This window comes from Ciconia boyciana, chromosome 3, assembly GCF_034638445.1.
Source record: "Ciconia boyciana chromosome 3, ASM3463844v1, whole genome shotgun sequence".
NCBI lineage: Eukaryota > Metazoa > Chordata > Aves > Ciconiiformes > Ciconiidae > Ciconia > Ciconia boyciana.
The window spans coordinates 72,626,328-72,646,043 of record NC_132936.1 but is presented as its reverse complement, the minus strand read 5'-3'; the positions used below and the strand labels follow the sequence as shown (position 1 = coordinate 72,646,043).

General features: G+C 40.0%; 1 protein-coding gene across 3 annotated transcripts in view; it reads left to right on the top strand.

Moving 5' to 3' along the window:
* MTHFD1L (methylenetetrahydrofolate dehydrogenase (NADP+ dependent) 1 like) overlaps positions 1-19,716 on the top strand; it is a 160,970-nt gene that overhangs the window by 65,339 nt on the left and 75,915 nt on the right. For all 3 annotated transcript variants that reach the window (XR_012041534.1, XM_072856110.1, XM_072856109.1), the window contains one exon: positions 1,660-1,771. Coding sequence is in view for 2 of the 3 variants with exons in the window: in XM_072856110.1 (XP_072712211.1) it covers positions 1,660-1,771 (112 nt within the window). In the remaining variant the exon portion in view is untranslated. The remainder of the gene's footprint in view (positions 1-1,659; positions 1,772-19,716) is intronic.

Below are 19,716 nucleotides of genomic sequence, written 5' to 3'. Positions count from 1 at the left end.
TTTTTCTGCTTCGGTTCCACTGTTTCTTCTCTAACGTGTATGAGGCAGGGTTGTCTTTGGGCTTTAGCTTAATTGTCTAGTTTTTGGAGAATATCCTCTGCCCACGTGTATAAATATTCTCCTTTTCCATTCTTGGTTAAAAAAAAAAAAAAATCCCCTGTTTTATTAAAACAAGCCTGAAGTTTGATGTGCCAGTGGATAAAAAGTTACTTGTCTTTGCTCTGAACAAAACAATTATGTATAATTACTTGTAAGGGAAGCAATAAGAACAGATGCTTGTTGTTGATATATTTTATATGATTTGTATTCAGTGTTACTGAAACAGGAAAATCTGTTTTCTATAGTAGCAAGTATTTCACTACTGTAATCCAATTGTTCTGGTGTTTTATGGAAAACTTGAAAATGTTTGTCTATGTAGGTTTTTTTCCTAAGACACTGGGGCGGGGGGAGCAACCAGCTCTTATTGTATGGTTAATATTTTCCAAGTTGTGGTTCATGGGGCTGTTGGATGTGGCCTGCAACTGATCCACGGAACACTGTCCTCCTCAATTGGTGTTTCTGATCAAAAATTGAGGAAGATTGCCCAGTAGCTTGCCCAAAATTTTAAGGGTTGGCAATAGCTCCTAATACAGAATGCATGAAGAACATTGATGGAGATAATCTGAAGTTGTCTGCTTACCTTTTCTTTAACCAGCTGGGGTTTTTTTAAAAGAGTTAACACAACAATGGGGATTTGTTTGCTTAAGTATTTTATAGTAAGACAGCTGAAGTGACATCCGTCTGATTGTGTATTCTGACTTGGAGAAAAGATAGCAGTTGATATAGCTCACCTAATCCTAATCCCCTTCTGTAGATGCTAATTTTCTCATTTCTCCTTTCCTTGTGATGCCTGCCAAAAAAGTAACAGGGAAGCTGAGATTTGCTATCTGACAAATTTCCCTATGCAATTACTTTGTTAACTCCTTGCCTGTCCTTTTGCTGTTTTAGATTGCTCCCCGCTACAGAGTCTACTTCCCTTGTGTGTTTGTATGGTGTCTAGCGTAGGGGAATTCAGCTCTGTACCCGGGGCTCCCAGGCGCTCAGCCAGCAGCAGTGAATACTTTTCCATTGTATGTCAGTGTCCCCACTGCACCCCAGCCATGTCACTTCCCTTCTCCCTCTCCAGCTCCTTAACCGTTGACTCTAGTCCCTCATTGCTTCCACTGGCTACTTTGCCTGCACAGGAATGGCAATTACAATCAATGAGGAAAACAGGAGCAGTAAGGGATGGAGCAGGGCAGGACTTGGGCTCTTTGTGTACCATCTGCAGCAATGCACTTAGTGCTGATTGTAGTACATGTGCCAGAGTAGCACGCCACAGCATTAGGGCAGTGGAAACATGAAACATTAATACAAGGTTGGGTGAGAAGTTGTGTAAGTTACCTACGGGTTGCACTGCTGCCCGTTACCTTTCTGTGAATTAAGCAGGTTCTGACATCTAGGCCTGTCAGTGAATGGGGTCTCAAGCACCTGAGATGTACCTAACCCCCCCAAATTATCTAACAGTGCTTACTCGTTATATGTGCTTTTGATTTATATATAATCTGATTAGTCTGCAAGAGTATTGAGCTTGTGTTCTTAACTATCCATTAAATTAATGATATATTTTTTATCATTCAGGGAACACCAGTATTTGTTCATGCTGGACCTTTTGCTAACATTGCACATGGAAATTCTTCTGTTTTGGCAGATAAAATTGCCCTTAAATTAGTTGGAGAGAAAGGATTTGTAGGTAAGTAATTATTTTGCTTATTATATTATGGTTTGTTGGTAAGTTGGCAAACAGTGATGTAAGTGAATGGATAAAATAGCAATGAAAGGTAAGAATGCTACTTCATTTTATGCTAATATTAATAATAATCTTAAATAATCTTAAAGTGAACATGTAAAAAACCCAAAGCACTTCTTCTCTCACCCTGCCCTTTTTCTCAAGTGTTCCTGTCACCTTGTTTGAGATTCCACAAGATGGCTGAGCCAGTTAAACGACTGGATTGCATTGAAAGTGTCCTGTAGTTCCTTGTATTAGTATTCATCTGACCTCTCTTGATAAACGGACAGAAACCATTCCCTTTTCCTGCTGAATTATTTCTCTGCCAATTCAGCAAACTCAGCCAAATCAGGGGTCAGATGTCCCTGAGCCAGTGCAGAGGCACAGCAGAGGGAAGGTGGTAGAAGAAAGAGTAAGACTGCCTTATTTTGGTGGCAGTGAGCCATTAGGTTGGTCCAGCTGCAGTGTAAAACCTCACCATGAGGCCCTCATGTTCCCATGAAAGCATGTGGGTGGGCAGACTCTTTTTGTATTAAAAATTCAGCCTGCACAAGCAACAATAGACATGTAGAACTTACTGTTACAGCTGCAGGCAAAATAAACTTGTGACTGAATGGTGAGCTAGTTTTTATAAAAATTGTTGTGTGTGCTTAAACTTTAGAATTAATAAAATGGAAGGGGTGTTGCTACTTTGCAGTAGTAATGCCTTTGCACTGCTGCAGCCATTCTCTTCTGTGTCCTGAACACCCAGGTTGGCTTATGTTAATCCTAAAGTTGAACTTTGAGTACCTGTGGAACAATGCTTTTGAAGAAGTCAATAATATGAAACATGAGGTTTCTTATGCTAGCACCCTTAAACTAGCAGAGAAACACTTATGTATATGCTTATGTCATACCTACATAGTGCTGTAAATTATATAAAGAGAACCAAATTACTTGAAAATACTGTTTCTTTTTAAATTCACTGGTAATCGTAGAAAGGATGGGGGAGTTGTTTGCATTGTTATGGAATGTATATACTTTTTATTATGATATGAATCAACCGGTATATTTACAGATAGATAATAGAAAGGTTTCTTATACAAAGTTGTTGACTAGTGAACAAGAAGTTAGAGGGATATCTTCTTACAGAAATCTTACAAAGTAACAAAAATTAATACCAACAAAAAATAAAGGATTAAAACCTGTTGTGGATCATACTGACTTTGAAAAAAAACCTAAAAAAATATGTCACTTTGGTATTCTCTGAATAACAACAAAAAGTTTGAACAGGTAGAAATTCTATTTATGTGTATTTCATTATCTTGAGGGCTTTTTTCTTTTTAAAGAATATTTATTGATTTTCTATTTTCTTATTTTTGCTTGTTCATCTTTATAGAAGTAAGTTTCTGATCTCCCTAAGCATTCTGTGCTAGAAGAAATGTTCTCCATCCTTTGTTTTTTGTTTATTTTTTAAATGGAGCAGCAAAGTGCACACAATGATTTTTAGATCCTTGTTAGGGTATTATTAACAGTGTTAGTTCCTAGAGTCAGTTTTGCTAACCTCCACCCTTCTGATGCAATATAATTTGCAAAGATTGTTGGACATTTGCATGTAATATTTTGTTAGCAAGAGCGTTCTTGGGAAAGGTTTGATTCAGTATTCTGCTCTCACTTCTTATGTTTAGGTAGGAGTAACTAGGGAAATGCTGACCTGTGTAAGAAAATAAAGCATTGCAGTTAAGGTGGTGAAACATGAGGTTTTCAAGGTAGTCTGAGCATGTGTTGTGTGTTTGTGTTTCCTTTTCAAAATGCATGATCATGTCAAGGAAAAGGGTTGTTTTCTCCAGTGTTACTGTTGTACAGTTAAAGGGTCTGTTCATTTCCCTCTAATAATCAAACATCTATTCAAAGAAAGAACATTTTGCATTCTGAATACATGTATTCAATGATACCAGAATCAGCATGTCATTAAGCCATGTTTGTTGTGTTATGGCTTTGTGGAATGAAGAGCAAAAGCATTTAGGGTAGCTAACATTTTTAATAGGCTGGGTGAAGTGACTTTGTTTCTGCAGTGAGCAATCTTGTCAAGTGGGAAGTCTGTTTTGCATCATCTGAGGGGAAGTAGGTTGGCAGCAGTCTTGAGTCTTGATCCAGGTTTTGGAGCCCAAAAAGTATCTCCTTGGATTTGGATTCCCCTCCATTCAGTGCTTCCCTCAGGCACTGAGAGAAGCATATCCTTGCATTTCATGCCTTTTTTTTGTCTTATCCACCTGTTTGTCTTTAACACTGTTTTTTGCTTTGTTGGTCTTTGGCCCCAGTTTCTCTGTTGGGAGACAAAGCGGTGTAGCTGCAATAGAGGAAGACCTTTGTGTGTTGCCAGCTAAAGGCTCTTGTTCAGATTTTATTCTACAGAACAGAAATCCCCATGAAACTGGCCTCAAAATGAGACTGCCTTCTCTCTGCTGAGCAAAGAACTTCAGCATGATTTTTAGATCCTTGTTAGATTATTCAAAGCAATAGTTCCTAGAGTGGCCAACTTAAATAGACTTTACAGATAGTCATGAGTGTAAATGCTTGTTATAATGGTTGCAATTGCTGTAAGCTTGATGTTTCAAAAAAATACGTTGTTTCTGGTAACTAGTCAGAGCACATGGGCAGAGACAACATGCAGCACTTGATGGTTTATTAAATACTGTCCTATCCTACCCTACACAACTGAAGTCTAAAATGACAGCTACAAATGTGCACCAGCCCACATTGAGGTCACGTCCATACAGGCAGAGAGCCCAATGCCTTGTGAAGCTAGACAGCAAAGCAGTTAGCAAGAAACTCCACCGCATTCTGCTTGGTGTGGTGTGTGCCTGAACCCCGTACTGCTGTTGAAAGTCGGTGGGGAAAGCTGATCCTGTAGTTAATTCAAACAGGAGGAATGCAGGATAGCTATGCTGCAGTTCTGTAACCAGCTGAACGAGTTTAGTTACTCTTGCTAAAAGTAAAAATTTTCACTGCTCCACGTTTCTCCTTTGCCACTGTTCTCGTGCAGTTCATCCTTTCCTCACATTGGATCTGGCACTCAGATTCTTGTATGAGCGACTGCAGTTCATGTTTTGCCATGTAGGTTAGTTGCATAGGCTCATGAAAGAGTCCAAGAGGTGCTGGAAATAGCGCAAGGTAAATGGCAGAACTGCGTGGCCAGGAGAGGCATTTTAGGGACCACGAGTTACGAGATTGGCGCTCAGCCTTGTGCAGCTGCATGCAAAGCAGGAACATAAGAAATCTGTGACAGGGTCTGCAATTAAATTTATTTCCTGTAGAGTAGAATAAATATCTTAATGTATGTATGCTAGCTCACTCACTGTGAGATGGGATGATGACATATATATGATATATATAATATGTTTATGTATTTATTTTATATATTTATTATTTTATTTATTATTTTAACTTTTACTTAAGCCATAGTTATTTTAGAGTGGAACCTCCTGCTAAGTGTGTAGGCAGTACTAAGGAGAATAGTATAGCCTGAACTTGCACCACGGTTTCACAAATATAGATATTTTTTATTTTCTGTCCTGGCTTAAGCAGCCTCCTTCCTCCAGCTGCTTGTTCCCAGTCCTGTGCAACCCCTTACTTGCCAGCACACCTGTTTATAGAGACACGTGATCAGCTAAACTGGAGAGTTGGTCCTGATTGAAAACAACTACAACAAAAAAATCCCCTTCCTTCCCCTCACAGACAGTGGCTGGGCAAACGGTTATATGTGCGACAGGGGGAAGATGAGATAATGCCACATAGGATGGTGTTTTTGCTGAAATAAATATTTATAATATTATAGCCTCATTTGGAGCTTTAAAGTGCTAGTAAAGCTACTGTGGATGCACTAGCTAATCAGGCTGAGCCTGCATTGCCAGAGCAGCTAAGCCTGTCTACTTTCTCAGCCTCTGCTCAACTGTTTTTGCATGACATCCTGGCAGAAACCTATTGCCCTTTTTGTTGGCTTAGTTTTCTGCTGACTTAACACAGAAGCAGTTCAGCCCAGAGTCACAAAAACACCGGAGCTGGTGCAGGGGAGGGTGAGTTGGGACAGCCAGCAGCGAAAAACCAATCTGTTGTGTAGACCCAACTGTGTGACCGTGTGCCATGGCCAAGGCAAAAAAAAATCCTCCCAAAATGTTCTTTTTAAATTTATTTTTAAACCTTACTTTCTCTCTCTGGCCTGCATTGCCTGTTTCTCCGCTTGCCCTGCAGCTGGAATTGCAGTGTGCTGTGCCTTTCCAGTAGGGCTGGTTAACAGCGATGTAGACAGTCTGGTTTAAAAAAAATCTAAACAAAGTTTAACCATTGAGTCCTGTTGTGAACTCTCAGTAATTGAAGGCATTCCCTGCTTCAGTTTCAGGTATCCAAGCGAATCACAGGCCCTCATTAAGTTCAGGATAGCCTAAGCCTTTTAGCTCAGCTTGTCCATTCCCTCTTCCCTGAGCCTTGTTGCTACATACTGACAACTCTGTCTTTTTGCTCTAATTTTGAGTTCTCTCGGTACAAGTTTTGCCACTGAACTTTTAGTGCAATGTCTTGGCTAGCGCTGGGTGGCTTGCACTTGTTTGTCTTCTCAGCCTTTTACTGCTTTGGGCCTGTTTCCCTGCAAATTCCCCCCATCCTTGCTGTGAGCAAGCGTGGCATTTTGAGGATGGCTGCGCGGCGCAGCAGCCCCTGCACCGGCGAGCGGCTCGTGCACTGCACGACAGCCGGGCCATGTGCCGATGGCCCGGGAAGTGTGGTACTGCAGCACGTTGAACGTGCCAACCTTCACAGTGGCTATCAGAGCTTTGCGGTCTCACACATCTCTAGCCCCTTTGGCAGGAACCTGAAGTCTGTTTCTGACATTTCATTTTCCTTTGGTATGAAAGGTTGCCTAAACTGGCCTGTTTAACCAATTCTACATCACTTGCTTGTGGTTCTCCGTAACTGTTAAACAGCAAGGACAGCTGACATCTCAGCAGTGGCAGGGAAAGGAGCTTGGCATTTAGGCTGAGTCCTGTGCTATGACTGAGTGGGGCAATATATCTTTATCTGTATTTAGGCAGTTACTTCTTTGGGGGTTTTTTGTTTTGTTTTGTGGTGTTAACCTCTCTCATTCTCCTTTTGTTCTTCATCACTGTCCTCTGATGTAGGAATGTCAAATTCATGGCTGATTCACAGAAGCTGGTTAATACTGAAGGCCACACCTGGTGTAAATTGCAACTGAAGTTTTTACTGGCAGCCCTGAGGATAAATTTCCCACTTCTCTAAAGCTTTAATTTTGCACAAATTTCTCCTCGTGCTTGTGGTGTTCTTTCATGGTTCAGGGGAGTGTATTTTGATTTGCTGGCAGTCCTCTTCTGAAATGACCTCTGTGCCTGATCTTTCTTTCCTCTGTAGCTTGCCACCATTACTTCGAGGAAGATTTTCATTGTTTCAGAAGTGTCATGGCAGTTTTTGTAAACAAGAACATTAACCAGGTTTCTGGATGTGTAGGTTAGACTGATTGCCTTAAGTGAACGAAGAATTGTTGTATTTGTTTCTCTGACAGCAGAAGTCCCATGATTGGACCAACGCAATGTATGATGTATATGTAAAACACTTAATTTTAACTCCAAAAATCACACTATTTAAGGAGGGAAGTGTTCTTGATAATATTTTGCCACATAAGATGCTGCAGTGTAGGAAAGAAACATTTCACAAAACAGTTTTGAGTGTTCTTAAACACACACACACTTCTCAAGGATTTGGAAATAGTGTATGGGTTCAATCACACTGTAACTGCTGCCAGTTAAGAGTCCCCGTCATAAGTACTGCATGTATGCAGAACGAAAAATAAAGTCCTTGTCCTAGAAAGACTTGCTAGTTACTCAAAGGGCTAAGAGGTGACAAGTGCCTACTGACAGGCAGCTGGCAAAGCACAGGAAAATGTGCCTTTGTCACAGCAGTATTGCCATCCTGCTCACCCTAAGTTTTCTTTTTTGTGATAGTTTCCAAAGGGGAAAAAAATTCTTGGTGTAGTTTTCAAGCAGACAAATGTTGAGAGGTTCTGTAGGTTTCAGGAGGCGTGCCTGATGTCAGGGAGAGCAGAGGAAGGAGCGCAAAGAGGCATCAAGGAGATGGAATTTATTCTGGTTGCTGATGCCTCAAATGTCTCGCTAGGGACAAAGGTTTGCTTGGAGAGAGGTGCCTTGAATTGCACCCAGAAACGGAGGGGACTAGACTACAGAACCCACACTAACTTGTCACCTTTCAGGCATGCCGTGAGGGCAAAGTGTTTTGCAATCCTCATTTACTCCTGTGGGCATGTATGCAGGCAGCCTTGCTAAGAAAGGAAAGTAGATATCAATAAACCAAAAAAAGGCAGGGAAATTTTGCTAACTTTATCAACACAGAATGCAGCTAGTCACTCCTTGTGATGAGTCTTGTGCTCGGCTCAGGAAGAGGTAATCATTTCTGATGCTTAACACATTTAACATCATCAGGACTTCTTATGTCACATCTCTCTGTTGCTCGTTCCTCCTCCTGTGTTGGCTTAGAGTGACAAAATACCTTCTAAAACTCCACATTCCTTTTCTGCATCAGTCAAAGTGTTTCTTAATACTCTGTTAAGGTGAATAGAAAGGATGAACTATTAGGTTTTTTTAATGAGTGAATGCAGGCTGCCCAAGAGGTGTTTTGAAGACTTAAAGGATGAAAGAGGTAAAGGAATGAGCTTTCCCGAGTCATATTTGTCAGTGTGTCAGAAATTATTGCAATAAACAACTCAGTAGATTGCCCCATCTATCTCTTTAATCCCTAGAAGGTGTTTCAGCTGAGGAATGGGGTGGTTGTAAATCAGAAGAAAAGTGAAGCATGAATATGTTTCTGGAATCCTAAACCAAAGTCCTTCTTAAATTTGTTTTTCAGGCTTGGGCTATATGTTTGGCAGTTGCTTTCTTTCCTACTCCTAATAAGCATGTCCCATTCAACGCTGAGAGCATGCTGTGCTAGGCAAGGACAAGTGTGACTTTGTCTTTCCTGGTGTCGTATCGGGTGACAGGAGGGTTATTGCAAGCTGTTGGTGCCTTTCTTAAGAAGGTTCACTTTCTGTTTCTTTCTTTAGTTGGTCCACTTGGTGTAACTGGAAAGACTTTGTCACACATTTTTAACGGTATAAACTCAAGTAGAAGCAGTAAACTTTTATAAGCTAAGTAATTGACTCTTTATTGTGCTGGTACTCTTGTTAGAATAAACTAATGATGCTAGCTGCTCTAACTATGTTTAGTAATTACAGAGTTGTATTTCAAAGGGTATCCGTTTTACATACTCTCAGAGCAGACATTGTATAACAAATTCATAAATGACCTTATGAAAATTGTATGTGTTTTAAGTGAATAATCTTCACTAGATTTTTTTAATATCATAAGACACTTCAAACTGTTCTTAGTAGTAGCCTTTTTCCTAAAAAGGCGGTAAAGCCCAAATACTTTGGCTAAACTTCTTTTGGCACCAGTAGTACATGTGATATTACATTTAAATGTTGAGTTCAAGGATTTCTTTTTTAATTTTTTTTTTGTTGCTTGATACCACTAGAAAGGGGTTCCATGCGGTGATCCTCCAGAGAGCCTTGTTTTTTAAGATTCTGTCCAGCGTCTTTCTACCTTGTGTTATTTCACCTCTGACTTCTTCACTCCTTATTTTCACAAGAAACAAAATGTAATGCGATTACATTCCAATATTTTGCTCTTTGAACCAATGTGGTTTTTTCTTGCTTGAAGTGTTAAAGCAAGGCTAAGGTTTCATGGTACGAGGTGGGTGACAGCATTATCAGCGTAGGTGTTGCTGGCCTACTCTGAAACATGTGTGCTACAAACTAGATAAGGGATGTTCAAAACTTTACAGTGTTTTCTCTGATCCCATTCATAGTGCAGCTGCTCAGGCAGCTGTGCTCAGCACAACTGTGGCAGTGGGGTGTTGAGGAGGAAGGTGATACTGTGTTAGTATTGCTGCAAGGCTCTTAAAATCATGGTCTAATAGTACAAGGCACAGTGGTACCACAAACTGCAAAATAAGGCACCATTACTGCTAGAAGGTCTGTGAATCTTTGCTGTTCACTTGTGAATGGTGATGCCATTCTCATCCCGGGTGCCCTTTTTATTTCTTTCTTCACATTTGCTGAGGTGAAAGTAAATTCCATTTCTTTCACGTGTTGTAAAGTGGAAAAAAAAGAAATCTTCTCCTGTTCCCCTTTGCTTTTAAAATCTTAGCAAATTTTCTTACCAGTAAGCTGGAAAGTCTTCAGAGACGAGATGTCATACAACACATTTTCCTTCACTGACAGGAAGTCAAAGTTCCTGAAAGCTGAGCTTGCTTACTGCCTTGTCACAAATAATCTGGGTGCAAATCATGCATCCCTTGCTTATGGATTGGTGCAACTGAAAGTCAGGTGACAATTATTTAAATGACTTTCTTTTGCAGAAAATGCTTAAAACAGTCTTGAAATAATTTATGAATTATTACGACAAATGAGAATCAAAACTTTTCTTATATATTTGTGTGTTCAGAGTCCTTGAGAAAGTTCTGAGTGACTCCACGTTTTCACTGCAGATCTCTTGGAACTTTTTCTTCTGACGGTTCTGATCTTCAGGATACATTGCAAAATAAAGCTTTTCAGAAGGAAGATTGGGTCAAAGAGAGCTCTCCTCAATGTTTTTGTGTGTCGGGAAGCATTCTAGCATTGACTTTGGTATCATGTATTTCCGAGTTGAATTAATTTGGGAGCTTGTAAGTTATGCAAAGCTAAACTCAAAACTTAAAGTTGGTATTGATCGTGAACTATTGAATATTGAATACTAACTAATATGACACTTGTCATAAAAAAGTGGTGTTTTGCCCAATAAGGAGAGGTAGTGCTATTTTGAAGAGAAAAGCTCCCAAATTATGGACTGTCTTGTGTGAGATTTTACCTTCTTCCCTTTAAAGAAAAAATAAATCTACAAAGTGTTAGAAATTCAGTTGGCATTCCCTCGCAACAAAATGTATTTGTAAATGTACGTTCCCAAATCTGTTGTTGATATCCAGAATGATGAGGGGCAATTTACAGGAAGAAAAGAACATGTGATTATAAATCATCAGCCATTTAGCTGAGTTCTCTGCTTTATCTGACAAGCATATCAGATGATCTCCTTCCTAAAATGACTGAGCTCCAGTTTGAAACTAGCTAGGATTTTTAACTCTTGCTTCTACTGCTGGTAAGCTAGCTGGGTTTCCGTGGCCAGTTTGGATTCATTTACTCTTGTTCTGTAGTACTGTGTTCCAGCTTAGTCTTCTCCTTCTCAGGTGATAATTTTATACTGTCTGTCTAACTAAACAAGCACAGCTTTTCTAATCGTTTATAATTCATGATAGGCTTGCCATTCCTATAACACAGCCTGTCTGCTTTTTTAGTTTCTGCATCTGTTACAGTATTCACTTTCTTCAATCTAGGTGCATGCACAGAGCTCTGCAAAGTCAGTCTTACCTTGCTGGTGTTTATCCGCAGTTCAGTCACCTTTTTTTTTTTCCCTCATTTTCCGTACATCACTCATTCTGTGGTTGACTTAATACTGCTAGGCTCCCAGACTCTTCTCTGATGTTTGCAAGTATGAAGTTTCCAAATTGTAGGTCAGATTTTTGTCATTAATCTCCAATGGCAATGGCTGTTTAGTAATAAATTTCATTCTGTTTCTCTTCATTTCCTCCTAAACACCACAGCAGCTTTTCCTGTGTGATATCCTAGTTCCTCTCCACGTTGGCAATGCTTTGAAACTTTGGCATCACCAATAAATTCCATCAGTGTTCCTCAGTCTTTCTGCTGAGGTTGTTTAGCAAGTAGTAAATGAGAGCCCTCAGGCTGGTCCTCTCTCCTGTCCCATAGTTCTCCTATCATAGCTGCCTATTCTCCTCTCTCGTAATCATGTAATCATTTTTTTTCCTAGTCTTGCTAACACATTTCTATGTATTGCTGTAGCAGGTTTTTTTCCTGAAGGCCACATTGATGAGTTGTTGTCACATTTTCTTTACTGGAGAAAGGTTTGTATCTGGCATAGCCTGCCTCTGGTAGACCGAGGTTATAGTTCTTACTTATCTCAAATTTTTTTAAATTATTCTTTTCTTAAATATCTGTTTGAAAACCATTAAGCCTGTAGTCACTCAGATTTTCCCCCACTCCTCTTACATTACTTAAACACAAGTTTTGATACTTTTCAGATACAAGGCACCAAAAGAAGAGGAACTTATTTTAAATGCTGATACACGCTTTGTGTTTTGGTTTTTTTTTCTTCCAGGATTTTGAAATTCCTGATTTACTATTTGTTAAGAGTAGCGCATTCAGCTCTTGTGTATTTTGGTTTTTTAATTGCATCTTTAATATATTATGGTGACCTCACTTTATTAGCTTCTACTTTTTAATTTGTGTGGCTGAAGACTCTTGCAATTTGTTTTGATTTCCTTTGCAGGCTCTGACACTCATTCTCTAGTGTAGCAACTCCCTCTGTCTTTTCCTTTCTTTTAGAGCTTGTGTAATTAATATTTACTTATCTTTTGCTCAAAAAGGCCACCCTACAGGATAACAAAACTGTGTATTTGACTGCCTTTCCTCCTAGTGACCAGGAGTTACCACTGTTCTCAGGCCAGATGTCATGTGAGAGACCAGGCATTTTAATTAGTACATTTAGAGGAGTCTGAATTCATGGGTGAAGTGGTTTCAGTGTGAGGAAAGCAATTTAAAGCATAACAATGACATGATAGAAAATAATGAAGAGAGAGTGTGGCCTTGCATGGTTGTTTTCAAGGTTTTTTTGAAACTTTGCTGGTAGATGGATGCTGCTGTGTGCCTCACTGGCAAAGGAATTAGATTGTTTTCTCACAGACTAGGAGCTGTGAAGTGGCACACGTGTGTGTTGGTCATGTGCTGAATGAAGTGTCCCAGCGAAGCAGAAGCAAGGTCTGACGAAGCTGGGTCAGAAGCAAGCGGAGAACTGGACATGCGTACCTTATTTGAGAAAGCCATGCTTTGGTTCTTCTTATGGGTTTTCAGAGTAGAAGGGAGATGTAGTGAGATAGTGTTTGGGTTGGGATTGTATGCCTGGGGGATTTGCCGTGATGACGATGGGGAGGCAGGAAGGGTGGCGTGAATGTTCCTGCTGGCTGGCTGGTAACTAGAGCTGGCTGGCTCCTGAGGAGCTGGTGTCTTGAGGAGCTGGTGTCTTGAGGAGACCTGTCCTTGCTCCTCTTTCTTGCCCAGTAAAAGATGAGGAGACAGAGCTGCTGAGTCCATCGTTTGTCACCAGCAGCGCACGTTCTCTGATTGAGAACTCCTGGTCTCGTGGCTGAGGCACTGTAGTGCATATCAGGAGGCATACATCTTGTTACCACCTCCATCCTTGACTAGCTTCGTGGCCTTAAGCAAGTAATTTCAGCCTCCATGCCTGCATATGTAATCCCATTCTTCCCAATTTGTTTATTCAGTTTATAAACTTTCTTAGGGGCAAGAATTGTCTCGCTGTAGCAAATGGGTAGATGCCAAACACTACAGTAATAAGAACTTTAAGGTAACAGAGCGTTTGTAAAGCCATGGCAGGTGCCAGTACTTAAACATGCATCAGGAATTCACTGACAAGCTGACATGATATTTTAATGCTCCGTATGCTGACCTCTTCTGCAACATGTTAGAGCTTAACACAACTCTTTCCTCTGTCAATGACATTCATAACTTAAAAGTAAGGTGTGTACAACTGTTAAGGGCTGTCCATTATTCTCGATCCCAGGACAGTTATCCAGAGGTAAAAATAGATAGGAAGGATCTGTCATTCATTCAGAAAGTAGAGGCACTGCCCAGTTCCCGATAAATAATATACCATTCCACTGAGTAGAAACTGATGACATTGCAACTTCTGTCCTATTTATTTTCCCTTCCCTCCTCCAGTTAGCAATCTTACCTGGTTTTAAAACTCCTAAGAAGCAAATAATCAGTTCCTTTTGTTCTGTTGTTACCTACTGGTTTTATTGCTTTTATTTATAAGAAGAGAAGAACCAGAGGTTAAAAAAATGCAAACAGTAAAACTTCATATATACTAGGAAGTTCTCTTAATTTATCACTTGGCAAAGGAAATAAAAGTAGGCTCCCTAACTAACAGCATTACTTTTGCTTAGGGTTATTTGGCAGAAAATCCATCATCCTCTCTCCATTTGTGAGTATTTCATATTGACTTACACCCTTTAGCAAGGGTCAGCAGGGCAGAGTATGCATAAAGAGTTCAAGTCTCATTTCAAAGGCTGAATTTTAATTTCAGTGGATGGTTTATTTTTAATATCATTTGAAAATGAAAGCTCTTTATTAGATTTTTTGTTTGTTTGTTTTACTGGCTTTTTGATACTGAAGTCTAATGTTCTTTTTATGGACTACTTGCGTAAGATTTAGGTTTGTTCAGACATTTCCATCATGTTGGAGAAACCTTTTTTCTGCTTTTTATTTTCTGAGCCATTGTTCTGAATCTGCAGGCAAGACTGCTGTGTTTTCTGAAAGCTTTTATAATTAAAACTGTTAATAATGTACAAATACGGAGGGGGCAATTTTTGTTTATATGTGTATTTACTTTGTGAACTGTTGGCTTAAATCTTCAAGGCTCCAGAGAAGTCAATACAAATGTGAAACATGGTAAAGACATAAATATGTGTATTTCCATTCTTTATTATGGCAATTACGGTTGGCAGAGGTTTAATATAATCTAGTACAAGTTTATATTTAGCAGAGTTGATTTTCTGTTTTCCACTGGTATTCCATAAACACATGCACACTGAGAGCTCAGTTAATAGGCATCTCAGGGAGAATTGTTCAAAGCTACATTGTCTTCTTTGGGATCAGAACTCTGAAATGTTTTCTTCTCATCCTGTGATACCCTCTCTACCAGCCCAACTGAAACAATGTCATGGTTTGGGGAAAAGGTTAAGGTATGTCTTTAGATGTTCTCAGAATAAAAATGCACATGCAGAGGGTTCCTAAGATTTTTATTTGTAGGTGTTTTGTTTTGCCTCATAAAATTTATGAAGTACTGTATGATAAGACAATATAAAAGAAAAATACTTTCTGATTTCTCAGAAAGTACACTGACCTCAAATTGTTGGGTTTTCTAAATTTTCAAACTACAGACCATATGTGTTATTCTGTGCTGAGAATTTCTAAATAGTTACTTCTCTTTGAAAACAGAAATTAGGTTTGCTTACATATCTGATCTTATGACCTGGTGGGATTAGCTTTAAAGAAAAATACCAAGAATTAATGACTAGGGATATAAATATGTTTCTAAACCATTTCTAAACATGTTAATTAGATTGCAAGTAATACTAGGTTATGTATGGCCAGTATGATTTGTTAATGGGAAGAGTGTTGCTTTGGCAAATAGCCAAAGTGCTTTTGAAGGTCAGATGTTGACAGTATTTGAAAGTGTTCAGAGACTGTTCTCTGATTATATAAAATAATACATTAAAAGAAAAGATTAATATCCTAAATGGTATAGCAGGGTCAGTTTGGTGCTCTGACCTTGTCATTTTATTTTTGCAGTTTTATATAACTGCTGTGTAATTCATTTGATTTGACTGAGAAAACAGATTCCAATACAGTAAGAGAAAATATGGGTTACAACTATTTTTAAATTTTGGGTGGCCTGTCTGTCTCTTATATGTTGGGTCTTTTTGTTGGTCCCTTTATCCTTGATTTGCTATGCTGACAGCTTTATTGAAGCTGACAATCTCAAAGTCTTCAATTTTGCATCCTGCAGTAATAAGGAACATGCTTGTAACACATCTTCAGCTTAGCCCCAACAGCAAGCTCTGAGTGGGAATGAAGCTTCAGGGACAGAGCAGATGCTTTACATGTATGAGGATGCTGCATCTATCCACTGCCTTCATCTACTGCATCTCAAACAGAGCTCCCAAGTGGCTGAGTAACAGCTTCATAAATCAAGGGTTGCAGGTTCAGCTTTTCCTGCAGCCAATTAGGAATTCAGTGTATGGTTTGGGGTCCTTCGCTGCACGAGGAGTGAAAAAGCACAAAAGTGCAGGGGAGGGTCAAGGACGAAAGAATAGCTGAGATGACAAGATCATGGGCAATTATGAAGAGGAACTGGAAAAAAAATTAATAGCTTATAATCTTTAGTAAAGGAGGATCCACTAATAATGTACAAATATTACAACAATGGTAATGTGGTTAAGTGGAGAAATTCACAGTAGGCATTGAAGGATTGGCTTAGCCATGAGCAATTGAAATTATTTGGCTTGTAAACTAGCAGAATTACGGTTTGGTTTGATTTTGGTTTTGGTTGTGTTCTTAATTGTGAAATCCATGTAGGAAAATCCTTCTCCATGTGGTACTTGTTGGTGTGTGACCTTAGTACCTTCACTCTCCTCAGTGTGTAATTCTTTCTATAAGATAGATTACACATATGTACACACATATGGTTCAACAGACACAGTTATTTTCCACAGCAGTTTTAACCAGCTGAGTCCTTTTTCCTCATCCAAAAATTATAGGGAAAACAGCAAATACATATTAATAAGTTTGACACAAGCCATCAATCTTACACTTTGAGTAGAGGTTCAAATACTGGCTTTGTAGAGTTTAATTTAAAAATATAGGTGATTACAACCAAACTAATGCCTATCTGCAACAGGTATTAGACGGCTTACACCTGAAAAGCTTCCACGATTTCCAAAGCTGCTCCTGCTGTATTTCTCCATGCATGTGGCTATTACATAAAGTCTGTGCAGTACAGTGGGCTTTACTTGCCTGCTTCTTTTACCCTTGTCTGCTCTTCTGTGGCTTATGCTGCATGTTCTCACTGCAATGATTTTTTTTCCCCATCTCCTAACGTACTACTAACAGTATCTGGCACTTTCTCTCTCTATGGAAAGTCATTCTGTGTATTGATATCTTAGATTCTGTATGTGTTTGAAACATGTATTGCACTCTTTGTAGAATTTCCACCAGCACAGAGCTCTCCAGCTAAGCTCTCGGGATGGTCTTGTAGAGTAATTTACAGCCTTTGCATCAGATGTTGCACTAGGCCATTTTTTCATCAAGACAAACTGCTAGTGCAGTGGACTACTCTTCTTCCTGGGGATACGTAACAGGAGATGCCTTTTTCCATGAATTTCTAAAACACGGCTCAGTAGTTTTGTCAAAAATAGCGGTGTTGGTGTCACCTCCTAGGCCAATCATGAAGGCAAAGCATTCTGTCTCCTAGCAAAGACTAAGTGGAATGAAACAAAACCAGAACCTGTTCCTCCTCCTAGGAGGAGGATTCACTGAATGCATACGCTGAAAAGACAGTGCCTAAATCATGGGTGAAATCGTTATCATAATAACCGGGCATTCCCCAGGATTTTAGAAGGGCAGAGTGGGGAATACTTCTCAAAATGTGTGCCTCAGTAAAGAGTCTGGGGGAGTTTTAACAAGGCAGCAGCCCAAGGCAAATAGTTGCATACATTATGGGGTAGGCTTACACTGCAGTGATTGATGACTCCGTGCCTGGCATGCCTCGGGTGATTGCGCCAAGTGACAGGAGCATTGATCATCCGGATTCAGCGGCAGCTCTTTGTTGTGTGGCATCTACTATAGCCTCAGCCGACACCACTCTCCCACCATCTGTGCACAGGCACTTTTGTTTCCTGACTAGAACAAGGCGGAGCACATGTGGCTGGCAAGGTGATTTCCTGGCCTCACCGCCTCTCACAGCCGTGCCTATCTGAAGGCATGTGGGAGTGCATGAACACCCACAGCCCAGCATGTGGTGGTGGTTGGTTAAATGGATTTTGTCTCTGAGTTGTGATAGTCTCTGAGGGTGTCTTGTATGGCTGCAAAAAATTATGTATTCGTCATTCACTACCTGTATCGTACTCATTGCCTGATTGTATTTGTGCTGCTCTTTAGAAAGTATGTCATCTTCTAGGGCAAAGTGGTGTTCTGTCTCAAGAATAAGATCCTTTACATCCTCTCTTTCCTTTTTCATGAATCAGTGCAATATTTGTGCTAAGGCAGGTGTTACTTCATGGCCATTTGATGAAATGGGTAGAACTTTTCCAGGGAAGAGATCTTCAGGCTCTCTGCCTGCCTCTTGAAGTCAGTGTTTTCCAGATGCTTGTAACATGAGTGCTTCTCAAAGCATGTTCAAAGTCCATTTTCCATAGCTCTTCCAAGGGGAGTAGGAGGGGCCAAAACCTGAGAGCTCAACAGAGAGCAGCTTCGGTTTGATGGAAGGTGTGTTTGTGGCAGGAGCTTCAGCCAACTGGATCTTTTAAAAGTGAAAGTAAATGGAAGTCTGGTAGTGAGATACCCAGAGAGAAACATGGTTTAGGTGTGATGAAATTTGTTTTAAGCACTTAGGGTAATACTGTGGGTACCATACGTTAATATACTCCTTGCAGTTGGGGAATTGTGGAAGAATGGCCTTAAATGAAGTTCCATCAGTGCTGGTGTTAATTATTCCTTCCCCGCAACTCCAAATAAAAAAGCGGTGAGGTTTTAGTTTTGTAATTACCGGAAGGTTAATAATTCTTTGGCAAAGGCCATGATGATCTCTTAAGTATGAGATAACACAATTGCCTTATTCCTGTGCCATTAATTGTGCTCCATTTTAAAAACGTGGTCATCTGTGTTATGAGCAAATGATACTCTATTACCTCAAAGGAAACATGCTATGAATGGTAAAAGGGTGCAACCTAAAATTCACAGTTCTTTTGTCTGAAATTTTCTAGTTCATATTGTAACAGAAGGAGGTTAGAAAAGGAGGAACTGTGTGTATTTGGTTAGTGTATTCAGCTATGCATTACAATTCATGTCAGGGGCCAACACTTACCCTATGAGTTATGGGCCTTTACATGAGTATAGGACACAGGAGTTAAGAGAAAGTGGCTGTAAAACCCAGCAGGCTTAGCAGAGGGATTCAGAGAAACATGTAGCCCATGAAGCCACATACAGCTCACTTTATTTCTATCAGAATGAATTGTTTGTGGTTTGTAAGACGTCTTCAGGTTTTTAATCTGTAATAATAAATCTAAATAATGAGCTCATTACTAGTGAGCTGCGAGAAGACGTCAAATTTTACATTTGAAATATCAGAGTATGGTTTGACAAGGTGGCTAGGGATGAATTAACAGTTTTCCACTGTTGAAATGCATCTCCCTTCCTTCCCTGGCTTCTGCTTGTCTGCTTTTGCTGCTTGTTTGAACATGTTCAGACACTTATCTGGTCTCACTTCAGCTGATTCAAATCTAACCCAGTGGAAAAAAAAATACTTTTTTTGGTTCTGTGTTTTTCTGTTTATTTTCTGGTTAGCAAATTCCAACAGCTTACCTTCCAATTAGATGAGTGCCAAAACCTGCGGGAAGTCTGGACAGCAGGGAGGGAGCAGGGGAGAAAGGTGGAAGAATTAAGAGGGAACAGGAATTGCCCTTTCAGCAAGGCAGGGTGCTCATTTGGTTCAGCCACAGTGTAAAGCCATGCCCTAAATTGGTGCTTTGTAGGCAGGAATCACTGCAGTTGCACTTCTGTGTCTTTTCAAGAGGGGGAGGCAAGCAGAGCTGTGGAGATGTGCGGAGCATGCTTTCTGTCACACAGTGCCACTCCTGTCAGCTCCTGGAGTTTTCAGTTTGATTCCCCCCCTGAATTTCAAATCCGACAGATGCAGCATACGTGTGTAAGCAGGCCTGTAAAACCCACAGAGGAATTGTATCCTTAATTGTGAGAGAATCGAGATTTAAGAGTTATCTTCAGCTGTCTGGCTTGTAGTAAATAAAGTGAACTTTCTGCTAGTTTTTTGTCTGTAGTCTGGGAATAATCTGTATGAGTCATTGTGCCTGTTCGTTTGTTTTAATGTATGGGATGCTCTTGG